Source organism: Rana temporaria, chromosome 10 (genome assembly GCF_905171775.1).
Source record: "Rana temporaria chromosome 10, aRanTem1.1, whole genome shotgun sequence".
NCBI classification, from domain to species: domain Eukaryota; kingdom Metazoa; phylum Chordata; class Amphibia; order Anura; family Ranidae; genus Rana; species Rana temporaria.
The window spans coordinates 11,025,665-11,035,816 of NC_053498.1; the positions used below are offsets into that span (position 1 = coordinate 11,025,665).

The 10,152-nt window shown below is 44.2% G+C and overlaps 1 protein-coding gene across 1 annotated transcript; it reads left to right on the forward strand.

Annotated features, from left to right (window-relative positions):
• Positions 1-476: 476 nt before the first annotated feature.
• Positions 477-9,865, forward strand: LOC120915980. Its single transcript, XM_040326821.1, has 5 exons — positions 477-601; positions 3,215-3,331; positions 5,291-5,434; positions 7,686-7,838; positions 9,645-9,865. Exons 1-5 carry the CDS (start codon positions 553-555, stop codon positions 9,824-9,826), a joined length of 645 nt encoding a protein of 214 aa, XP_040182755.1. The 5' UTR covers positions 477-552; the 3' UTR covers positions 9,827-9,865.
• Positions 9,866-10,152: the final 287 nt, after the last annotated feature.

Consider the following 10,152-nt stretch of genomic DNA (forward strand, 5'->3'; position numbering starts at 1 on the left):
CCTCCCAATCATCTTAGATTTTCATGGTCCCAGACCTCTACCCAAGGGAACGCAAAGAGAGTTTAACAAATTCACCAACAGGCTTCTATGGACCAGAAAAAAACAACAGAACAGAGGAGTTACCCTTAAGGGGAAGGATGGTAGCAGGACACCTGAAAGAAATATAGGCAAGTAGGTAAAAAACCTTTTAGACAGAAAGATTATTTAACTAGAGAAGGCAGTTAATTTAGAAGAACCAGATAAATAAAAAAGTGCATCCAGCATTCCTAATATTAATACAAACAGAAGCCCAATTGGAGGACCAGTAATAACGCCTTTCAATTTTGGTGGTACATGCTCTTCTCTTCAAATTTAAGCCACAATGTTTCTTTACCGAAGGTCACTAAAGTCTATGAAGTCTTGCCAAGAGCAACATGGTGTGATGCAGGAGAAAAGCAGATGATAGTCCCTCCCATTCTCTTTCTCATGTATAAAAATACTGAAAGTCACCATAACTGGAGAACATCGAGAGAGAGAGAAAGAGAGCGAGCAACCTGAAACTATTGGTCAACAATGCAGCTTCAAATAGTGTCCTTCTTCTGGTTCCTAATATGTACCAGTGGTAAGCATATTTGTCCCAATGTGCTATCTATCTCTCTATCTATCTATCTATCTATCTATCTATCTATCTATCTATCTATCTATCTATCTATCTATCTATCTATCTATCCTTCTATATATCATCGATATATCTAGCTATCTTATTTTTCCTTTTTAGTTTTTTTCTTCTTGTCTCTATTATTTCCAGTTTTTCTCTTTAGCTGTCCTTCTACCATTCTCTCCATCACGTTTATTGATATCTCCCTCCCTCTTTATATATATATATTAGGGCTGTTACTGATTAAAAAATTTGTGTTCGATTAATCGATTTTTTTTAAATCGATTAATCGACTAAATTTCAATTAATTATAATGCACATACATTTTTCGGATCACCACCATATATATTGCCCGCTGTAATATCCACAGACATCTCCCCACTGTAATCCACAGACATCTCCCCACTGTAATATGGTCCACATCTCCCCCACTGTATAGGAAGATTAGTGCTTGCTCAGTCTTACCAGAGAAGCTGGCTGAACACGAGCAGTTGAGGCCGGGTGATGACGTCAGCGCGCCACTCTAGGCTCACCTAGGCTGCCACTGGGTGGACCAAGATGGCCGCCGCTCCGGGAGCTAGACCAAAGCCACGGCCTTTCCTATGGCTGAGGCAGCAGCGGAGCTCCGCGGATCACGTGGTGTGCTGATCCGCATATGGTGACCCATTCGGATCACGGATCATTTACGATCCGTTGCACCACTAGTACCGATCAAAAGAATTTTGATTGATCAAAAAATTTTACGATTAATCGAGGAATTAATCTTTAATTTCTACTGCCCTAACATATATATATATATATATATATATATATATATATATATATATATATATATATATATATGTTAGGGCTGTAGAAATTAAAGATTAATTCCTCGATTCCTCAAATTTAAATAAAACACGCCCCCAACATCCCCATTTGAATTACGCGGCCTTACGCCGCAACACATACGTTACGCCGCCGTAAATAAGGGCGCAAGTTCTTTCTGAATACAGAACTTGTGCCCAAAGTTACAGCGGCGTAACGTATCGGGGATACGTTACGCCAGCAGAAAAATCCTGCTGATCTTTCTGAATCTGGCCCTCCATTTTTAATGATTTGTATAAAATACTTGATAAACAAAATGTATTTAACATTGCCAAAGAAAGTGGGTAGGAGGATGGAGTGTGTAAAAATTAAGGATATTTAGAAGAACTGAGAGTTAAGCTGGACATACACTTGTAGAATTTCATAACATTTTTGGGTTTTGGAGAACATTTATCTGATTTTTTGGTGGATTTTCTTAGTCGGGTCAAATTGACATTCAAATTTGACCACGAGGAGGAAATTCAAAGGAGCAGAATGGAAATTCTTTTTCTAACCAATTATTTTCTAACAGTGAATGTGGTTTTTCGAATAGGAAAGACAATTTGTTTTTTAAATTTAATGTTAAAAGCAAACAAAATTTTAAAGTACTTTTGAATGATATTCGCCAAGTCCGGGTACTCTGGTTTCCTCTCACACGCCAAAGACATACCGGTAGGTTAATTTGATCCTGTCTAAATTGGCCCTAGTGTGTGTATTGTATAAATTTGAGTTAGTGACCTTAGATTGTAAGCTCCTTGAGAATTTATGATTTCTTGGCCATTTTTCAGAGAATATGAATGATAATGCAAAAAACTTTCTTACGCTTATGGTTAGTGTTTGGCTGAAGCCATTTATTATCAATCAACTGTGTTTATTCTTTATAAATCATAATCACAATAAACTACCCAAATGACCCTGATCAAAAGTTTACATACCCCCGTTTTTAATACCGTGTATTGCCCCCTTTAACATCAATGACAGCTTAAAGTCTTTTGTGGTATTTTTGGATGAGGCTCTTTATCTTCTCAAATTGTAAAGCTCCCCATTCCTCTTGGCAAAAAGCCTCCAGTTCCTGTAAATTCTTGGGCTGTCTAACATGAACGGCACGTTTGAGATCTCCCCAGAGGGGCTCAATGATATTGAGGGCAGGAGACTGAGATGGCCACTCCAGAACCTTCACTTTATTCTGCTGTAGTCAATGACAGGTCAACTTGGCCTTGTGTTTTGTATCATGGTCATGTTGGAATTTGTGCCTCTTCCTGACTGATAAATGCAAATGTTCCTCCAGTATTTTTTGATAACATACTCTATTCATCTTGCCATCAATTTTGACCAAGTTTCCTGTGCCTTTGTAGCTCACACATCCCCCAAACATCAGCGACCCACCTCCGTGTTTCACAGTAGGGATGGTGTACCTTTCATCACGGGCCTTGTTGACTTCTCTCCAAACGTAGCGTTTATGGTTGTGGCCAAAAAGCTCAATTTTGGTCTCATTACTCCAAATGACTTTGTGCCAGTCTTCTGGGAGACACACGGGTCCCAGAAGACATCAGGGAGCAGTGGCACGCATGCGCAGTAGGGAACCAGGAAGTGAAGCCCCAAGGCGAGGGATCGATTGGCATCGGGTGCCGACCACATGCGGACCTCCGCTTTAATTGGAAGATTTGTCTCTGATCTTTCCCATCATCCTATATTATTTATAGTGATCTCTTCCTCTTGTCGCCCCAATAGAAGCCCTGCAATGCAAAAGCTGCTTGGAGCGATACTCTGATCACTGCGAGTCCGAAGAAACCATAGACTGCGGCGACAGCGATGGGTGTGGCGCAGCGTCTGGCTTTTTCCAGCAGGGTAAGTGCCAGTATATTGTGTGTTTCATATGCCATGTTTACTTTTTTAAATTCCAGAGATCCTATTTGTTACTGTCATCTGCATCTTTTGGTTTCACCACTTGCCTACCGGGCACTTTCACCACAGACTAATGGACAGTGATAGGCTGCACTGATGAGGTAGCACTAATGGACAGTGATAGGCTGCACTGATGGGCACTGATGAGGCAGCACTAATGGGCAGTGATAGGCTACACTGATGGGCACTGATGAGGCAACACTAATGGGCAGTGACAGCCTCCACTGATGGGCACTGATGACGCTGCACTGATGGCACTGACAAGGCAGCACTGATGAGGAGGCACTGATGAGGTGTCAGTGATGGGCACTCATGCGGTGGCACAGGTGGGCACAGTCGCCAAGTGGTTAATCACACCCATTCCACAGAATTAAAGGCTCTAAAACTGGTTGAACCAGAAATACAAATAGTGACTATTTACCTACTTGCCAACCAGCCGCCATTATTATATGGCGGCAGGTCGGTACCCCTGCGCGAATCTCCATAGGCGTACATCGGCTGCTTAAAGGGGTGTCGGGGGAGTGCACGCCGCGTGACGTAGGAGCCGATGCGCATGCCAGGCGACACCCACGATCGCTCCTGACAGGGACAGAACTGAGATCTATCAATGTAAACAGACAGATCTCCGTTCTGTCAGGGGAGTAGAGAGTGAGCGTCTGTACCTAGTAATTAGGAACAGCGTTCGGTCTCCTCCTCCAGTCAGTCCCATCCCCCCGCAGTTAGAACACACCTAGGGAACACAATTAACCCATTGTTAACCCCTTCCCTGCCAGTGACATTTATACAGTAATCAGTGACTATTTTTGCTCTGATCGCTATATAAATATCCAAAGTGTCTGATCTGAATAATAAAAATGCCATAAAAATATCCCCTATTTTTTAGAAGCGATAACTTTTGCGCAAACCAATGAATACACGCTTATTGCGTTTTATCAAAAATATGTAGAAGAAGATATATCGGCCTAAACTGATGAATACATTTTTATTTATTTTTTGGGATATTTATTATAGCAAAAAGTAAAAAATATTGGGCCAGATTCACAAAAGATATAAGACGGCGTATCTCCTGATGCGCCGTCGTATCTCTGAGATACGATTGTTGTATCTATGCGCCTGATTCATAGAATCAGGTTACGCATAGATAGCCCTAAGATCCGACAGGTGTTACACCGTCGGATCTTAGGCTGCAATTCTAGGCTGGCCGCTAGGTGGCGATTCCATTGCGGTCGGCGTAGAATATGCAAATGACTAGTTACGCCGATTCACGAACGTCCGCTTTGCCCGTCGATCTAAATTTACGTTGTTTCCGTAGAGATGCGTCGCGTAAAACTAAGCATGCCCTCTAGGTGGTCTAACCAATGTTAAGTATGGCCGTTGTTCCCGTGTCGAATTTTTAAGTTTCACGTCGTTTGCGTAAGTCGTCCGTGAATGGCGCTGGACGCCATTTACGTTAACGTCAAAACCAATGACGTCCTTGCGACATCATTTAGTGCAATGCACGTCGGGAAGTTTTAGGGACGGAGCATGCGCAGTACGTTCAGCGCGGGAACGCGCCTAATTTAAATGGTCCCCGCCCCATCTGAATGTGGCGGGCTTGCGCCGGGCGGATTTACGCTACGCCGCCGCAAGTTTACAGGTAAGTGCTTTGTGAATCAAGCACTTACGCTGTAAACTTGCGGCGGTGTAACATAAATGGGATACGTTACGCTGCCGCAGCGTAATGCAATTGTATGTGAATCTGGCCCATTGTGTTTTTTTCAAAACTGTCGCTCTTTTTTTGTTAATATAAACCACAGAGGTGATCGAATACCACCAAAAGAAAGCTCTATTTGTGTACAACATCGCACGCAATTGTCACTTAAAGCAAGGCATTAACAGAATTCTCTTGTCTCGTTACACCAGGATCGGAAAGGAAGAATTTTATTTACAAAGGTTGCCGGCTTCCCATAGAATGCAATTCCTGGCTGCGCATTTCCATGAACGGCACCTACCTACAGTCCTACATCACGTGCTGCGATGGCGAGATGTGCGGCCTGGATTATTATAGTAAGTAATGTGAGATGGATCAGAACCAACAAAAGGTCGGGGCCACCTCCATGTTTATGTGCCCATCTGTCCACCTTTGATTTGTTTTGGTTTACTTTACTTTTAACCTCAACCAAACCTAGGCTCCAATCAAATACAGTGGATCCTTGGATTACGAGCATAATCCGTTCCAGGAGAATGCTCTTAATCCAAAGCACTTGCATATCAAAGCGAGTTTCCCCCATAGAAGTCAATTGAAACGATAATAATTAGTTCCTCATTGACTTCAATGGCATGCAATACCACATGTGACCAGAGGCGGGTGACGGAGAGAGCCTCGTAAATCCTCGGGGACAGCTCGGGAATGTAGTATTTTCAAGTGTTTCTGAGTACTTCCGAACGGCTTAGAACGGCTCCGAACGGCTTCACTCGGCTCCGCCGCCCGCGTACCTCTGGCCAAATGCGGTACTGCACACCCCAGAGGCTTGAATCCCACTCTTTTGCGAGACAACACTCACAAACCGAGTCAGGATTTAAAAAGCAAAAAATGCTTGTATTGCAAAGTGCTCGTTAACCGCGTTACTCACAATCAGGATTCACTGTATATGTGAATTGGATGCGTTTTGCATCCATTTCGCATGACATGTGAGTCAAACCGGCTTTCTATGGAGCCCTATTGGATCTGGTAAGGATTTTAAGGGAAACCCCATGCTAAAATAATACAAAAAAATGTCAGCCCCCCCCCCCCCCATTGCATACCAGGCCCTTGGGTTTGGTATGGATTTTAAAGGGAACCCCACACCAAAATAATACAAAAAACTATGGCAGGCCCCCCATATTGCATACCAGACCCTTAGGTTTGGTATGGATTTTAAGGGGAACCCCCATGCCAACATTTGTAAAAAAAATGGCAGCCCCCCCCCCATTGCATACCAGACCCTTAGGTTTGGTATGGATTTTAAGGGGAACCCCCATGCCAACATTTGTAAAAAAAATGGCAGCCCCCCCCCCCCATTGCATACCAGACCCTTAGGTTTGGTATGGATTTTAAGGGGAACCCCACGCCAAAATAATACAAAAAAATATGTCAGCCCCCCCCCCATTGCATACCAGACCCTTAGGTTTGGTATGGATTTTAAGGGGAACCCACAGGCCAACATTTAGAAAAAAAAATGGCAGGGCCCCCTCAAAATCCATACCAGAACCTTATCCAAGCATGCAGCCTGGCAGGCCAGAAAAAGGGGAGAGGTCAAGCAAGCACCCCCCCTTCTGAACCATACCAGACCACATGCCTCAACATGGGGGGGGGGTGCTTTCTCAACCTCTCCCCTTTTCTGGTCTGCCGAGCTGCATTTTCGGATAAGGTTCTGGTATGGATTTTGAGGGGGGGCCATGGCATTTTGTTTATAATTTTGTCTCCTCCTGAACCATACCAGACCACGTGCCTCAACATGGGGGGGGGGGGGGGTTCTTTGGGGTCAGGGGCTCTGCCCACTTCACCCCAAAGCACCTTGCCCCTATGTTGATGGGGACAAGGGCCTCTTCCCCATAACCCTGTGACGTCACCGACCCAGCATTTCAAACGCAATTTTTTTGAAAAAATAAACAGTAAAGTTAGCCCAATTTTTTTGTATAATGTGAAAGATGATGTTACGCGGCGAGAATCGCGATCTTTATTCTAAGCAAAAAAAAGTCGTGCAGCTCTGGTACAGGCAGCCCTGAAATGCCCAAGACAAATAAGAGCCAAGAGTAGGCAATGACTAAAGATGGCCTTTAAATGATTAAAGGGTCACTAAAGGAATTTTTTTTTTTAGCTAAATAGCTTCCTTTACCTTGCTGCAGTCCTGGTTTCATGTCCTCATTGTTCGTTTTTGCTTTGATGTTGCTGTAAATCCTCTCTGTTCTGGACACTTCCTGGTTGCCTGTTTCCTGATAACCACAGTACTGGGAGATTTCTCACGGTGGTCACTAATCAAGGAGCTGTGTGTAAAACGAAACTGGATTGGTGCTGAGGAGTTTTAGACAAAGTATCACTGCTCTCTATTGGCTGACTGCCCTCTAGTGGCTCTCTGTACATCAGAGAACCAGCAAACAACAGCAAAAACGAAACTACACTGCAGGCACATTATATGATTGTTTTTTTATCTATTTTTTAATCATTTTTAAAAGGAATCAGTTAACTATTATGTCTCTATGTCCTGTAAACAGTCATTTCAGCTAAAAAAATGTTTTCCTTTAGTGACCCTTTAAGCATTCTTTCTTGATCCTTCAGTACCCAGCGATGCAAATGAACCGTATAATGGCCTTGAATGTGAATCTTGTTACTCAGAAGACACTGAAGATGGATGCAGAACCAAGCAGCAACAGAAGTGTAGAGGTGATGAGGAGCTGTGTGTGATTTATAAAGGATCTCGCAGGAAACAAGGTAATGGAGTTATTAATTAAAGGGGTTATAAAGGTAGAGGGCTAGATTCATCAAGCCCGCCGTAAGTTTGTGCGGGCCTAGCGTATCCTATTTACGCTACGCCTCCGCAACTTGCTCCGCAAGTTGCGGCGGCGTAGCGTAAATCTGCCGGCGTAAGCGCGCCAAATTCAAATTCTGAAGAGGTGGGCGTGTTTTATGTAAATAAAACATGACCCCACGTAAATGACGTCTTTAACGCATGCGTCGAAGTGTTATCGAGCATGTGTGTTTTTTCTACCATGCAGGTAAGCATACAGACGACCGGCTTTCTCAGCAGGAAACACTCTGCCGGGAATCCCGACGGGAAAATAGAGAGCAGGTTCTCTATTTTTTTCTATTTATTAATAGTTTTTTAATAATGTTGGTTTAGTGACACTTAATCAGGAGCTCAAAGATGGCTTTTTAATAAAAACTTGAGCTTTTCTGTACACTCTTACATTTACTGAAAGGTTCAGCTAAAGTGGCTGTAACTTTAGATTATTATAGTAGGGTGACCAGACATCCCCAGTTTCAGGGGACAGTCCCCTGATTGAGGACACTGTCCCCAGACCAAGTCTGTCCCTGGTTCTGTCCCCGGATTGGATTTAAACAGGGGCTGGGGCAATTTCAAAGACAGTGGGGCAGATCCACAAAGATCTGCACCGGCGCAGCGTATCTAAGATACGCTACGCCGCCGTAACTTACTTGGCTTTGTTTTAAATCCAAAACGAATTTGCGCCATAAGTTACGGCGGCGTAGTGTATCTCTCGCGGTGTAATGGCGCGGAATTCAAATGCGGCGGGTAGGGGGCGTGTTTCATGCGCCGTCCCTAAATTTCCCGCCGTGCATTGCGCTAAATGACGTCGCAAGGACGTCATTGTTTCGACGTGGACATAAATTACGTCCAGCCCGATTCACGGACGTCTTACGCAAACAAAATAACATTTTCAAAATTATACGCGGGAACGACGGCCATACTTAACATTGCGTACGCCACCAGATAGCAGCTTTAACTATACGCCGGAAAAAGCCGACTAGAGACGACGTAAAAGAATGCGACGGCCGCTCGTACGTTCGTGGATCGTCGGAAATAGCTAATTTGCATACCCGACGCGGATTACGACGGGAACGCCACCCAGCGGACGCCGAAGAATTGCATCTAAGATCCGAAGGCGTACGAAGACGTACGCCTGTCGGATCTAACCCAGATACCGTCGTATCTTGTTTTGAGGATTCAAACCAAAGATACGACGCAGGAAATTTGAAAGCACGCCGGCGTATCAGTAGATTCGCCGGCGTACTCGCTTTGTGGATCTGCCCCAGTCAGTGCAGAATAAAAAATCAGAATTACACACCCCTGCTCTGCCGCGCCTACTAGCTTAGGGGGGTTGTATTTTTATCCATTATCTGTGCCCCTTTCTAATGATCATGTGCTGGTCGGAGCGGAGGGAATATTTCTTCAGCTTTGCTCGAATGTTCTTCCGCCTTGGCTCAAATTCCAGCCAGCCGCCTGCCTATCTCCTTGCCTTCCCTGGCAGAGTGATCTTCCTCCGCTCCCCACCCAGTAGTAGCCGGGGCCTGAAGAGTAAGACTTGAGAGGCTGCGAGGTGGGCGGCGACGGGCAGAGAGTCGCTGATTGCCGCCATTACTAGTAAAAAAAAATATGTCCCCGGATTTCATTTTAAAAATCTGGTCACCTTATATTATATGCCTGTATGTATTTATTACTTGATTTTTTTTTTATATATATATATATATATATATATTTATATCTTTTTCATTCTACAGATGGAGAAGAAACTGCTGTTTACTTTGCTGGTTGTGGTAATGCTTTTTTACCTGAAAACGTTGCTTTCTTCTTTGGCTTTGAAGAAACTGGTAGAGGATACTTAGCGCGTTTTTATTTGGATTTCGGCCCTATAGAAATCCGTACACCACCACCAGAAATCCCTCTAGAAATGATAGACTAATGCATTCTATGCATTAAAGCGTTTGTTGACCCAAAAAAACAAAACAAAAACCCAGATACTGTTCCTTTAAAGCATGTTATTCAGCACAGCGCTTGTGCTTTGTCATTTGCCCCCCCCCCCCCCGCCCCCTGTATACCCAATAAAAACCTGGCTGATCCTGCCTGCCTTTACCCTCTCTCTGCAAACTGACCATGATAATCATGGCGGCTGAGTCCTGACACCGTGGTCAGTTTGCATGATTCCGTCAGCCTGCCGTCCTGCTCTCTGCAGCTCTCCCTGTGTCTGTGTCTCCTCTGTCCTCCTCCCCCCTTTCCTACTTGTACCAG